Genomic DNA, 16,134 nt, shown 5'->3' with positions numbered 1-16,134 from the left:
CCCCCCCCCCCGGATCATCTTCATCCCGATAGGCCTTGGCCTGACAGACGCTGTGGCTGCTGAGAGAGCCCTCAGTGTGAGAACCAGGTGAATTACAGTAGTATGAAGAGGTGAAATGAGAGGGACGGCTCTCCAATGCTGAGCGCTGTAATCCCTGAGGAGATAATGTGTGGTGACGGCACAGCCTCGCTGAGGCAACACTCCACAGAGGAGTTCAAAAACACCAGGCTGCTTTTCCTCAGCACAGCTTTAAGATCAGTGGAGCACAAAGACAGCTCAGAGGACAACGGAGCTAAATGTTGAATACCTGCTGGACTCTGCAGCCACTGAACCCTGACTCTGACCCTGGCGGTGTAGGACAGAGACATTCCTGGATACTGAACTACTGCACCTTCCTCCTTGACACAAACAGCACCTTCCTTCTCTTTTTGTCAGCCCCCATATCTAATAGAAGGTAAACTTTTCTCAGAGTTTTCTCATGACATTTACATTCGAAGTGTCCAGGTCAACAAATAAAGTTGACATTTTTGAATCAGTAGCATTTCCTGTAACAAAAGTATCTGGGACAAATAACACAAAGCAGATAAGACAAATCATTTCCCTGACATTAAACAGCCTGCTATGAAGAACAAAGGCAGGGATAAGAGCATGTGATTCAGGACAAGGCGATTTGTCTTTAATCTACTGTGGGATAAAAAAATAACTGACCTAATACTGGTCCAAACACTGCTGCCATTTCTATTCCAGGTGATACAAGATAAGTCCCATTAAAACACAGAACCATCGCTGTGACTTCTGAATGATAGGATATGACTTTTCAGTGCAATGAAATATCAAATGTACCTCCCATCAAATGTGTTTAATCGTTTGGACAATATTGAGGGGATAAAAGAGGCAAAGCGCTCTCCTGCAGCCCATCCATCCCTTCACAGTCAGTTTTATCATTCGAGGTGAATAAACTGAATCTGTCAGCAGTAAAAGTCTCAAAAGAGAAAAATCTCTGAAGTAACACAGCCTTGGCACTATCAAGCACAATTAATTACCTCTGACATGTTAGGCAGACTAATGGCACAGGAGAGACAGGGAGGGAGACCATGGCTCATTCACTCGCATTGTCCACTACTTGACTCTTTTGCTCAGTAACAAAGTGCCCACACTGGAGACCCTGAACACTGAGGAGCTCCATCCATCACCTCAAACAGCAGCGAACAGAAGATCCTGCACTTCAGAGCTCCAGAAGCTGCACAGACCCAGAGCAGAGAGCTTCTCAGTATGAACCAACCTGGCTTATTTAGACATTCAGAGCACGTAGAGGTGAGCTGGATAATGAGGTTCTAGAACACTAACAATCCTCAGGTAGAAAACATCAATGTTCATTGACCTAATCCACAGCTACCTCCATCTTGACCCAGAGAGGTCCAGTCTTTATGAAGCCAAGAAATAGTGTTGTGTGCTTATAATTTGATGTAGTACAATGGCATGTCTTAACAAGTTGAAGTCCAAGCTGCATTAAGCAAAACCTTAATCAAAGAAAAGTGTATTAAATCGTAACCTGAGCCTGTGCATGAAGCCATTTATACTCCAACATATACTGGTTTACATGCTGTAAAACCTGAAGATGCAACACATCTAATAAGCTACAATAGCTTCTGTCACGCTCCTGCCCCTCTTGCTTCCTGTCATGCTTTTATTTTCACATTACTTCCTGTTTTGTTTCACCTCAGTTTTGGCCCTTTTATTTAATCATCATTAGTTCACCTGCTCCTTATTGTTTGCACCTGTTTTTTACTTCTATTTAGGCAGCGTCCTCCCACCAGGACGCTGCCAGATTGTTCTAGACCCCAGCTCTGACTCTCCAGCATTTATACCTTGCCTGACTCTCTGTTTCTGATCTTGGATTACCATTTTTTGACCACCGTGTTTTGTCTATGCCCTCCCAGATTCTGTTCGCCTGCAGTGTACCAACCTTCTGATTTTGTCCCCCTTGACCTCGAGTTTGGATCCCCTGGCTATACCTGTTTACCGGCGCCGACCCTGGACTGTCTTATCGACCTGATTGATATCCTGGACTTTGTGTTAGTTGTTTTGCTTACAACAAGTAAAGAACTTGTCGCTACCTCGGTTCGTCTGGTTTTCTAATTGAGTTCACCACAACCTCTGTTTGGCATTTGTACACGCCAAACCTGACAGCTTCCTCCCCTTAGGGATCTCCAGCTCCCTGTTTCTTCAACGGTTAACACTGTAAAGATGGTTTGCTATTGATGAACAGCAACGATTTGAGTGTGAAAGCCGCCAAAGTTAAATTTAGGGTGATTTGCAGGGATTTACTTCTCCCCTGTGAGCAAACTGATCATTGCAATGCCATTAAAATCCCACTATAAATTGTTGTAGCTGGCAGCCTCATATTGTAAATGTTCTGTTTTTTTCTCACCTGCCAGAAAGTTCAAATTGTCCGAGTCCAACTTTAATCATCTTCTCACAGACACTTCTCATTTTCAACATAATCCAAGGTGACTGATGCACAGAACTAAGGCTTCATCTAACTAAAGGAATTTTTTTAAAACTAAGCTTTGTGGTTACTCTACTGTACAAAATGAGAAAAACAACCCCACTGACCTGATTTAAGAATCTGTGTTTCTTGGTTTGACACACTGTGGTGTATTTACATTCTGGCCGTGACAGACAGAGCAAGCTGATTAAAACTGCTGAATTATTCAACAGGAGCCAGTGTCTGTCCTACAGCTGCCTGTGGTCTCGCTCATTAATTGATTAATTGAAATGCAGAGCAGTGAACTGTTCTAACTAATACCCTGAAGGTGCAGACATTGCAGGAGATCTCTTCTCCTGGTTTAATTAGCGCGCTTTGACACACCATTAATAGCACAGGATGAGAGAATCTGATCAGACCTCTGACCAGCATATGGCACCTACCACCTACAGTACAGACACACTGAAATGCAAATACCTCAATCTCTCATTTATTGCAGTTTATTCTGGTTTTATAAGCTGACATGGGTGGAATGATTTTACATATTTTAGAAGGAGAAGTTGCATTTTAAATATAAATAATGAAATCCCTTTGAGGGGTGATTTTTACTCTTTAACTCCTCATCATCTTATAACCACTGCTTTAATCTACTCTACTGTACTCTCGATATCTGTACAATCTATCAGCAGGACCTTTATTTGGGCACCGTGGGATGTGTTTCACTGTTTTTGAGTGGAATAACATAACAGTGGCCATACATCCTGGGTTTGATCGGGCTAAAACAGGTGTTAAGTTGCTCTTTAACCACACATCATAACATTTTACCGCCAACAATACCATCAATAGACACAGTCTAAATTCATGATGACAAAATAACTTGTCAGCCAAACAATCCCAAAATGTATCCTGACTTTTAAACAGTGCTAAACCTTTAGAAAGACAAATCCAATAATAGTTTTCCTCCTCTGGTGTTAAGACTAAGTATCAGATGGTTCAAAATGCACAGCCCACACACATGCAAACACCATTCTGCATAACACTGAGACACCCGTTGAAAAGAGAGAACAGCCATCCTTCTCACTGAGACTGGTCACGCTGAGCAGCCATGTGGGTGGCTGTGTGGGAGACAGACATCGAGCAAATGAAGTGATTAAAACTGTGACAAGCCATGTCACGGCAGCATTTAAAAATCTTTTCATCTTGAAATTGCCAGGTTTAACTCAAATAATTGCAGACAGAGTTGAAACAAGCTGCTGATGAAACACTTTCATCAGAGTTAGATACAAACTGCTGAAAACCCAAAACCTTCCCTAGGAATTACAGTAATGGGCCACTTTATTAGGTACACCTGTCTGATTGTATTCATTTCACTGCAACACTTCCACCTTAACATATGTCTTTATGAAGCTCAAAATGTTTCAGGTAGGACAAGAGACTCAACTGTTTATGACCAAATTACAAACTGACTATGTGACCCCATCATGTCCCGCTCTACCCCGGCGCACCCCCTGCACATACACCAAATGAAGTATTTCTAGTAGGTGACAACATGTCTGACAGGGACTACCTCCTGTTGCATGCAACATGTGTGAAAGGGCAACTCTGGACAAAGTCTGGGCCCGATTTCGTGAACATAGTCTGGAGTTCACGTGTGAAAACAGCTATGTATTGTAGTGTCTGTCAAAGGTGTATGGCTGGGAACTTTACATCTGACTTTCATGCAGAGATGATGTTGTGTCTGAAGTTGTGTTGTGTGTGTTTTAACCAACCCCAGGTCCTTTTCCTAACCTTACTTAACCATCTAGTTTGTGTGCCTGAACTGACCCGTGTAGTTTCTGTGGCTAAACATAACCATACTTTCAGTTTCAATTTTAGATTGAGAAAAATGTTGCAATGTTAACATTTTCGAGGTGAGAGTAGTATGTTTTGCATTGCAGACCAATGTAGCTATGACACATTTGCTGTGAGACTGGGCTGTGAAGTAAGTTAGTGTTAATGGTAACTGTTAATATTTAAAATAATATTTAAAAAAGCAATCCTATTTGTTACAGAAATAGTCTTAAGTAATTGTATTTCTGTAATGTGACTAGTGTTTTACAGCCCGACTCTGCTAAAGAGACAAGACAACCTCCAGTTTTACTTACTACTTGCTTATTACTGCAGGAACATTAGGAGAGAAATTAGATCCGACCAAAGGCAGCAATGGAGCCCTTGCTCTCTTTGTGACTGTGTGCAGCCTCTTTACACTTTCACTAAACCACAACAGGAGCTGCAGTCACAGCATCTACTTAGTTTTACTTTACAGCCATCCTCCCTCAGGAGACATTAGAAGATAAGTGCTTTTATAAAAACTTCTCTGCAGATAACTTGATGTTGTCCGTCTTCCCCTGCCTCTCAAGCAGTCGGTTTCTGGGCCCACACACACGAAGGATATTTAGATTTCTTTCCCCAAGAGAAGGATTTCTGATCTTTCCAGCGGTTGAGGGGACAACCAATGGTGCAAAACCTTTAGCCCAAACTACTAAACCCTTTTAGGACAGTGTAACTGGGAGCAGCTAGGGTAAAATCCTGACAGCACTGCTTGAATCATGCTTAAAAGACTCATTTTGCAGAGGTCTGATGGAATAGAAACAATTGTAGGTGGCTGCTGCTTAAAAAGTAAAACATTTGCATTTAAAACCCTGAACCAAGCCAGAGCAGAGACACACAGGAGTCCCTCCAGTTCACACAAATCAAAACCCTTTCGACATGAGAGCACATAAACCACACTCTTCACGCCAAAAAGATTTTCAACTTCCTCCTCAGAAAAATGCTGGCCCTGGTGAGGATGGGGTTTGGGGAGCAGATGATTGTGCGTTGCATTGCTCTGGACCAGTGTGTTACACACATTTGCTCTCTGCCTGCTTTAAATTTAATCTTTTGCTGGAGCTGGGGAGTGTTTTATCTCTGTCATGATAATGCACTTCACAGAAATTCAATTGTTTCTTTGGTTGGTGCCAGGGTAAAATTTATGACACTGTTGTGCCATGACCGGTCAGGACCTGAAAGCTCCAGCAGCTCCCTGAAGACCACCACACTGCTCTTAGAGTCCATAACATACAGTAAAGTGTTTTCTCATATATTTAAGTACTGACACAGTATGAATCTCTGCAGTAACTGTCTTTTCTCTTGTCTTTGAAGGGTTTACAGTCAAGTTCAGATTGTTGGGGGGGGGGGTTGAATGTCATTATGGACATTATGTAAATCACTGCACAGTTGTAACAATGTAATGTACCACACTGGAACCAAAGCTTCAGTAGCAGATGATGTTGTATAGCTATATCATTTAACTCGTGCTTTGGTCAAATGAATTTTCTCTTAAAAAACAGGCATAATGCAAGAACTACCGTATATGGCAATAAACCTTTATGAGTCTTAGTCTAGACAATATGTGTTAGTGTATTCTTGCAAATTATATAAGGCCTTCAGTGTGGCCTGGTTAACTCACTGGGTTTATCAGACAATGTGCAAAGTCTTATTTAATGAAACTTTAAACTATGCATTTCACATTTTAACATTTGCATTTGGATGATTATTTTCTTCCATATAATTGCAGTTTTATAGTCAGTAAAGCTATAGGTTCTTTACACTAAAATCTTTTCTAAATTTGCATTCATGATGCCAGCCTTGAAGCACTTGAAAGGTGCTGGCTTGAAAAGTGGTCTGACAGCTGGGAAATAGGAACTTCTGACAGGTACATTGAAGCTGCATTAATGTACAGCCCTAATGTAACCTTGGCTGGTAGAGCACTGAAACAAACAATGTGTGGAGAGAAGTCATAAACCATTATTAAGTGAATGATACACTATAGGTAGGCTCTCTGAGGAATAAAAGCTTAAAGGACAACTTACAGGTCTGAGCAAACATGATTCCTTTTTCTGCCTTTTGGTTTAGCCTTTTAAATGCCAGATTCCTCTCTTTGACAAAAATGTTCCTTTGAGGCAATAAGTTCTTTAGTCTTGGGATTTCTGAAGTCTCTAAGATCAATATGTCTATTTTGAGCTGTTGTCTGTTGATGCAACTCCATCTCCTAGAAATTATATTTATATAGAAATAATTTGCAATAGCAAATACATTTAGAAGAATATATTAATTATGACCAGTTTGTTTTTCTATCCAAGTATCTTCATCTATAATGTAATGAGAATGTTGTTAATTTATGTTTGCAAGTTATGAATATATTCAGAGATATCTTAATCCTGCAGTACAATATCCACTTGTAGTGGCACAACATTGTAAACTTTTATGTTGAGGAAGGAACACAGAGCAACAGAGAAAATCCCAGCTTCAAAGCGGCTGTTTCTTCACATTTCAAATCTGACTTTTTTTCGGCCAGGCATTAATATTTATGCCACGCGGTCTCGGAAAGACCCACAACTTGAAAAACTGAGAGCTGTACATGAAAACACACATACACACACTCAAACGCCAGTGGGGGGTGAAATTGTAGATGCAGGTGAGAATGTCACTGCAGGGAAACAGACAGGACTAAACCGTCAAATTCTCTGAGCAAAACTATGTTGTCACACGCCAGGTAGCTTCTTTTTACACTCCATGTCCCTGCCTTCACCTCTATTGACCCTTCTTCTCTTCTTACTAACCTTACATTTATCCTCTTCCAGCTTTCTCCTGCTTGTCCCTGTTTCACTGTCCTCATCTTCTTTGCTCATCTCTTTCTTCACACCAGTTGTCCTTCCTGTCATCCTCCTCCTCCTCTGCTTCCTGTTTCATGAAGTCAAATCATCTCCAAGATGTGAGGCAGTGCATCCAGAAAGCAGATGGTGGTCTGCCCACACATACAGCAAAGTCAGTGAGGGATAAAATGGGAAAGGGAGTAGAAAATGTCACTGCAGTTGTGAGAAACTGAGGGAACACTACAAGCAGACAGGCTGCTCACTCTGACCTCTAAAGTCTATCCTCCTTTGCTTCTCTTATCCAAATTCATTGTGCTCATCTTGCTCACCTTCCTCCTGTGTTTCACCTCAAAGTGCTGATTTCTGTTTTAGTGTGTGTTGGAATTCAGCTGTAGCTTTGTCTTTATTGGCCACTGACTCAGCTCCGTCTTACTCTCTAACACAAACTGACCTGCCCTGCTTCTTCTCATTAGCAGTCACCACAGAACAGCAGGCAGCCAAGCTGCGGTCACACAGTACGGACTTCATAAAAATACGCAGCACTGACAGCATTAAGCTGTGATCAGGTCGCATTAGAATCTGGGCTGTGAGGTATGAATCTGTGTAGATGCACTGGTGCTAAAGAAAGATATTCAATTAGCCCTGTAAAAATTTTGAATAATGCACAGTTCATAACATTAAGGGATTTTCAAGGTGAAGCTTAATATTCTAATTCTTCTAAGTGGGAAGGACATGAAAAATCACATTAAAAAACTTATAGCAGTCTGTCATCAATTTAGTAGCTTGACATGAGGGTAAAGGCAACACTTATAGTCGGGTGCTAGTAGTACAGTAGATGCTACTGAACATAACTGGTGACAATAACTAATAGAAAGCTCCTCACATAACTACCTGTTCCTGGGTTAATAAATCCAGAGTTACAACTGGTGGCTCTATGTTCATTCTGTAACCTTTACTTCATCAGATCCCATTCATGGCTCCACTTTGCCTGAACATATTTCCATAAATGATACTAATAAAAGAAATAGGAAGGGGATTTCTATCTTTGGTTTCATCCTGGCTAATACTGACACTGAATCATGAAGGACTGGGACATTTGCAGGGAACTTCACAACATTCACACCCAATAGTTTACATTCACAGGTTTGAGTTATTCGTTGTGCAAACAAGCAGCTCACTGAAAAACAAGAAATGCCCATGAGACAGGGCTTTGCTCCACCATAAACAGGCTGCTGAAGTTGCCCCATGCTCAGCATTTTCTTCACCAGATTAATCCTTGAGGAGATGAGGGAGCTTAATCAAGCACTTGTAATATTCCCCCACAGCCTAGTAGATTAATTAACCAACTCTTTTAGAAGAACCCATTCAGTCTCCAGCAACTCTTTCTGATATCAAATGTGAATAACCAGCACAAAAGCCAGCTCTGAGCATTGCCTCACTGCCAGATTGTCATCAATGAACTTGTCTCTTGTTATTTTCAAGCATTTGTCTTCTCTGCTTGTCCCGGTTTTGACCACTTTGACCAGCTATTTGCCTGGGATGCCTGTTCTGATATGAACTGTTTCTGTGACCACGACTGAAGCTTCATTTATATTTGTCCACAACTGCGTGTAGGCATCAATGTGTACCTACGCAGTTAAAGTGCTTATGGGTAAACGTACGTTGCTGATGGTCGCAGACAAGCTGATGTGCATAGCTCCCAAATCTCAACTACATGTTGTGTAGAGCTGTACATCCTGCATGTTGACTGGGACATAGCTGCCTGTTGACTGGCTCGCTAACGGGTACTCACATCACCAAAAACTTTGAAGCAATTTCTAAATTGGCATTATTTGGCTAGACTTTGTCTCCTGAAAAAAAAAATCAACACTTAATAAAGTGGGATAATACCTGTTCTAGGACAAAACCTATAACAACTTTGAGCGTTGCTCAAAATCTCTACCATTTCTGTTTCATGACTTCTTCTTCATTTTCTGTTCTTTGCCGTTTGTGCACCCCCTAGTCAGAACGCTAACATTTACGTAAATGCACAACAAATACAACAGCTATGCTACTGTCTCAGAATGACAGACACATGTTCCCATACATGCAGTGACACAGAAGTATAAATCTGGCTTAAGCCTGTTCCCCACTTTAGCCTGCTGGGATGTTTAGTAACTTCTCTATGATTTTAATATTTTACGCCAGTTGCCTGCCAAGTTCCTGCCAAGTTCCTGCCATCATAGTTAACTGTGTTGCTTATTACTCATAGATGTGTCTTCCTAAGCCAGTATTATTATTTGTTTTTTCCTGAGCCAGCCATAGTGGTTAAACCTATGAATATACCAACCCCTTGTCTGCCAGAATACCTGTGTTCCTGTTTACCTGTATTTTCAACAGTATAATTAATAAAGCCTTGTTTTCTTGCCTGTACGTCCTTGTGCTGAGTTTGCATCTGCGTCCAAAGTGTAAAATCGTGACTGTCAGTTCTGTTTCTTGGTAGTGTAATCACAGGATGATTGGGGGCAGGTGGCAGAACAGTTTTGAACCTGTCTGGATATGAATTGATTTCACATGACAAAACATCTGGATCTCAAACAGCTTTTCAAGCAACAATTGTCTTTGAGGCAGAAGAGGCACCTATTTTTCCTCTTCTCAGACAGAAACCAAACTGACTGCTACTAACAAGTTTAGGTTTAAAATGTCTCTCCTTGAGGCCCCCGCTGGGAGGAGGGTGACTCAGGAACCCTTAATTCCTCAGAGGAACGAGGCTGAAAATGCAATTTAGCACACACACACACACACAGTTAGAGTGTAGTGGTATTGTCTATCATTAGGCCAGAATTGAAGTCATTTAGTGTTCTTCAGATTATCTGTGATTAGGCTATGATTATACTACACATGCCAGTGGCTCTAAATCAGCTCAACAGGGAGATAAAAACCTTGGGGAAGACCGAGACAGAAAAAGAAGGATAGAGAGAGCACACATGTAGACGACGAAGGTAGAAATGTATTCTCAGTGTGAGCACAATGAGAAATATGTTAATCTTCCATTTGAATCAACACCTCTCTAACACAGTTTCAACAAAAACTGCAGATAGGTGTCCTCAATAAACTGCCAACGGAGTCTGAGTGTGTAATAACTCAACAAATCCCCTTGATTTGTGAAATAATGCAGTTACTGTAAGCAAAGAAACACAAATATCAAACCTCGGGATATGTTCTAGCTTATCCAGGTCACTCTAGTAAACAGCTTTAGTCAGACCTTGCCGCTGGCAACAACTGAGCACTGAAACAAATTACATGGAGAGACATCATAGATGTTTATTAGGTGAATACAGAACAGTAAATGGCCTTTCTGAGTGATAAATGTTTTGAATGTGTTTTGTTGACTTTTAAATGCCAGATACCTTTGAGACTTCTAAGACCAGTTCTTCTATTTCCAGCAATCCTCTGTTTATTTTAATGGAATATGATGGTCATATTTTCTGTCCATCAGTCTTATTCATCCATCCATCCTGCTTTTCTGGTCTGATCTGTCAGCAGTAATTTAATTTGTAAAATACTGTAATATTCCTGGTTTGTTGTATCAATCATTATGTCTATTCATCATCTATCCCTCACCATTTTGTATCAATCCATCCTGAATTCCTACTGAACTATAATCCTCTCTGTGTGCATGTGTAAGTCACAAGACATTTACAATACATGTATATTTTCATATGCTTGTGCAACTGCAATGTTTGCACTTGTATTTTCAGATGGCACAGTACTTTGCATTCATTATACTACACCTTTTTATACTTTCATGAATTTAATTGCAAGCCAAATTAAAGCAAAGTTTATTTTACATTAAAATACTCCCTTTCAAACAGTCTGGCTAATATTAGCTACAGTATGTTTAATCTTCCTCTAATTGCCTTATGTAAATACACACTGAGGAGTTTAAATGTGCATTACAGCCTCCGTTTTCTGGCCACTGCTGCACTTAAATGCTCATTTAGATTGGGAACATTTAGATTGACTTTACCTCAGTTGTATACATTCTGTGTTTCCCCCAAGCTGCTATTGAACTTTGCGTACAAGGACAACAGTGGCCTTCATGTATATTTACACAGTACAGCAACCAAAAGTATGTATCAACATTACCAAACTGGACATGTCTTGACTACTCAATTTATGCAGTTAAAAAGCATCGATATAATCCAGAGGCATAACTAGCCCAAGAAAAAGGAGGATTTTTAAAAACAGTAGGGAAAACTGAGGCCTAATACCACAGCAAAACAAGCATAATATCAATGAATAATGTAGAAATACACTCAAGGCAGTATTATACCTACTCACATTATACATGGAACAACTACAGAGACTGCAGGCAAACAGTACATTAAACTAATGCTGTACACGTCTCTCTGCTCTGTGTGAAGCTATTCAAGGCAGGTCTGCAAAAAACCTTCTATTTTCTTAACTTTGCATCACTAACATATTTCATTTTTAGCCTTTCTAGACATGGATCTGTTGAAGATGTCAGTCTGTCTACCACTTTGGTCCAGACTAACAGCTATTGACTGGATTACTTTGGAACTTACATACAGACATTCATGGTTCCCAGAGGATGAACAGTAATGACACTGGTACCATTAATGTGGTATACACATTCATGTCACCATCAGGATCAACTGAATTAAATGTGCTGATCCTTTGACTTTTCATCCAATGCCATCAACAGGTCAAAAGCTTATTGTCCTATATTTCTTTAATCACCAAATAGCTGCACAACTGATGATTAATGTTTTAGTGCAACTTAAATTTATACATGCTAATATATTAAACTAAGATTGTGAATAAACAATATACCTGCTAAAACTCGGCATCCTAGCAGTGTAAGAATGTCAGCATGTTAAAGTTAGAGCTTCTACTCTCTGACCACAGTTTTTACTTCCAGTATCTCAGCAACAGAATTAGAAAATGGCAACACTCATCAGCAAAACACTTCAGTCTGCAACTGTTCAAGAGCCTCAACTTTCTTAAACCTTGATCAAGTTGGGGATGCATATAGGTTATTCATGTGCAGCTGTGCATCTGCAAGGTTTACTGTTAACATTAAGAAGATGTGTGCTCCTTCAGCTCCTTTCTTTCTCCTGTCTTACAGACTTTACAATCAAACATCCTTTATTTTTTCCTGTTCAGGTGCTGAGGAACATCTACATCTCCCTGCAGACTGATAGAGGCTAAAGCCTCAGTTTACAGGAGCAAAAAGTGAAAATTAAGCCCATGATGAGATACTGTGACATCTAATCTGTCTGTGATGTAGGCTGCAGTGTTGTGGTCTGTTTTCTGCTCCTCTGACTAAAAAAACTGGTCTGGCTTGCTCTTCACAGTGGATTTCACACTGTATAAATTCTGAATATACTGTAAGTACAAAAAGTACAACAGTGGCTACTATGAACAGAAGCCCTTGTTCTTTTACAATGATACACAAGCTTGATGCGAGCGCTGATCTTGGTAATTGCCAGGGGTTTTCTACTCTCAGTGGAGTTTCTGGACTTTTTTTTACATTTGGTTATTGACTGTATCTTTTAAAAACAATACAGCAACAGCAAACTAAAAATGCAAGGTCCATTCATGGTTCCTTTATGGCCTCTACAAACTCTGGGCTGACCCGTCTCCACTCCTCTACCCCCATAAACAGTAAGAAGCCATTTCAAAACATGCTGTGAGTGTCATGCTGTTAATATCAAAAAGCAATTAGATGCTCAGTGACTTTACATCCCTGTGGGTAGCCATTGGACACGCTGACTTCCTTGAATCTCATGACATAAACCCCTGCACTTCCTAAAGCTAACATGTCACCTGAGTGCCATCTGTGGCTGTTAAAATATGTATTTCTCCTGTGTTGTCAATGAGCACCATCTCCATAGTGAGCATGGGTGAAGCTCAGTCTGAAACCAGCAGCTGGGATCCCAACACCTCTGCACTCTTAACTTATTATGCTGCTGTGGTTTATAGCCCGTGCATGACGAGTGTGCTGCTGGGTCAGGTACAGTAGATAAGCAGAGAGATAGTGAGGCCACAGAGAATGAGAGTTAGCAAAACAGACAAACCAAAGGAAGAGAGGGAAAATGAGAGTGACACAGCAGAAGACACTGATTTTATCAACAGAAAGCTTATACATTAGGCCAATAGTGTTTTATCCCTCTGTTATGATGGAAGTTATTCCCTGCCCATGAGAACAGATGGTAAAACCAGCAGAGAATTTTTAATTTTAATGCAATTTTCACATTTCCAGCATTGTTAAAAAATGTATTGTTAATTTAGTCAAAGTACTAGAGACTTTTGTCTATTGCTGATTGGGTGTGATCCTGGTAACCCTGAAAGTATTTCAGAACTACATCAGCCTGGGCTTCAGTGGAGCCTTCTAGTATTGAATGATGGTCTAAATATTGTCTGAGTCTTTAACAGATTGACAGAAATTGAAGTGGGAGTAACAAAGCATCAGCACTGGTTTGAGTCTTCAAAACCACCTCATCAGTCAAGCACAAGTAGAAACAGCAGAGGAGTTAAAGAATCACCTGAAGAAGCAGAGAGAAAGAAAAGAGCAGCAGGACAGGGTGTAGATGCAGGAGAAGAACAAAGAAGCTTTGTAATTACAGTAAGATGGAGTGGGTGGGCAAAGATCCAAGTAGAAGAAAGGAGGAGAAGAGAAGCTGATAGGAAAGAGCAGAAAGAGACACCAGGAAGAAAAGAGCAAAGAGCAGAGATATACAGTAAGTCAGGAGGAGTGGACGGAGTGGTAGCAGCAGACCCGAGTCAGAAACAACAGGAAGGAGGAGACGCTGCAGAGGAGAGACACAGCAAGAAAGAAACAGATTCATACAGTTTGAAGGAGCTATAGATGTTTTTTTCTCCATCTCTGATTTGATATTTCTCTGTCTGCTCTCAGGGGACAGGTGCCCCCACAATCCCAGCTGACTTCCAATGCTTTATTACAGGATTGGTAGGAAATGAAAGCTGCAAAGGCAGTTTCTGCTTCATTTCTCCACCACAGAGGTCAAATAATTAAACCAGCAGCCTCTCAGTCTTGTGGTGTCTTTTCCAGCCTTCACAGGTTGCACACTGGCTGATCTGTGTGAGTGTGTTAGCACAAACATGGCTAAGTCCCAGGATGCTTATTGTGCATCAAAATAATCAAAGCCATGTTGTTATTTTTGCACACAGTGGTAGAGCTAGATTCTAACTCATTTGTAGTTGAAAAAATTTAGCCTGAACTTTGGAGAACAGAGAGCGTCTCGAAGCGTTTTTACCTGGAGCAACAGATTCTATCCTTATACAAAGCTCCTGAACTAGGGAATGACCGACTTAAACCTGATAATCAGTAAGGAGATAATTCAAATGTGACAAATTAAATCAAATAAAGGAAGAATTCTCACAGTTTACTTACTCCCAAATAGCGGGAAAATAAATCGCCATTCACACCAAACTAATTCAACTCGTTATGTCGCCTTTTTACAACCGGGTGCCAATGCGCAACAGAGACGCGCGGTTCATTTACAAGAAGAAAAAAAAATCCTTGCACTGTACCCGCATTAATACAGCAAGCAAATAGACACACATCTGAATATAACTAGGACTTGTGTTTTCCAGGCTGTCTGGCAAAAGGATGAAGCCACTGTTAAATCTTCCTCTCCAGGTCTGCGCTGCCCGGACTCTCTCCGTCTCCTCCGGGAAAAGTATAAAAGCGCACAGCCTGCTCACCTTCTGCAATTGCCCCGTACGAGCTGAGGAGGAGCAGGGCGACCTGAGTGATAATTCCAGTGACTCTTTTACTCCCTAAATCCATTATGATGATGCGGTGGGAGGCTGCAGAGAAGCCCGACGGCTGCTGGAGGGAGACAGGTCTAACCTCTCCTCTCCAGCTCAAACAGAGACCTCCTCCAACTGAAGGAAGAGAGGGGGAGGCTGCGGTTTGGGGTGGGGGTGTCACTGAAGTCTGGAGCACAGTTTTGTCTGTTGTTTGATAGGGCAGCGAGCAGCACTGTGGTGGAAGTATAAGGAATTACGCACAGGCTCTCCCGCACAAAACTTAGTTGTGAATAAATCTGAGTTAATTAGGAACTTCATTTCAATTTCAGTTACAAACGAAACAAGCATCACGACCCTCCTGAAGAGAAATCACGTTGAAGCGGCGGGTACCAAAAGCGAGTCGAGTTCAGTAGAGGCCAGTAGAGTTGAGCTGGCACCAGCGATGGAAGCGGGGCTTTTGAGATCTTTGCTGAATGCTGCAATCTGCAACCTCAGCACAAGATGTCACCAAATCCCACACACTGCACCTTTAAAAATGGCAACACTTCAAACTAAACTTCTCCCCAGTCCTGCATTAAGTTTCATGGCGATGTAACACATTCTAAGTGGTTACCATTTCACATAATGCTCTCCTCATTAGAAACGCCACTATTCTTTGGCCCAAGGCTTCCACCCTGTAATTTTCTTATACAGAGACACCTTTTCTTGCCATTTTTGTTACAGAACTTCACTACTCACATTCACATACAATACTCACTGATATAACCATGTTTTATGCTCAATAAAATATTGAAAATTGTTTGCATTCGAACAGTCACCTCACAAACATACATTTATTTTAGAATAAATGGGGGTTACGTGGTTGTGGCTCAGGAGGTAAAACGGTCTTTCCCCAACCACAAGGTTGGAGGTTTGATTCCTGTTCTTCCTACACATGTTTACACATCCTTGGGCAAGACAGAGTGCCTTCAAGCAGCATTTGCAAGGCCAGCGTCACTGTTGGTTTTGCAGATGGCTGCTTCAGTTCTGTGTGTAACATGCTTGGCCAATAAAAGTGATTAGCATTAGAAGGAATGCAAGTATAAATATTGTGGAACAGCAAGAAAAAATGGCAAAATACAGCCCATTTTCATGCAGGTCATGAACATGGCTCTGTAAGCTCAGATGCCCCCTTTCAGTGAACATGATGTG

The 16,134-nt window shown here is 41.1% G+C and overlaps 1 protein-coding gene across 1 annotated transcript in view; it reads right to left on the bottom strand.

The window, feature by feature from the left end:
* The window catches only part of LOC109974505 (contactin-associated protein-like 4), a 79,775-nt gene extending 64,546 nt beyond the window's left edge, over positions 1-15,229 (bottom strand). The window contains 1 exon segment of the mRNA XM_020624715.1: positions 14,896-15,229. Coding sequence (XP_020480371.1) covers positions 14,896-14,980 — 85 coding nt within the window. The 5' untranslated portion in view covers positions 14,981-15,229.
* Between the last annotated feature and the right edge of the window lie 905 nt (positions 15,230-16,134).

The sequence above is a fragment of the Monopterus albus genome, unplaced genomic scaffold, assembly GCF_001952655.1.
Source record: "Monopterus albus unplaced genomic scaffold, M_albus_1.0 scaffold335.1, whole genome shotgun sequence".
Lineage (NCBI taxonomy): Eukaryota > Metazoa > Chordata > Actinopteri > Synbranchiformes > Synbranchidae > Monopterus > Monopterus albus.
This window is presented reverse-complemented; position numbering and strand designations above follow the sequence as displayed.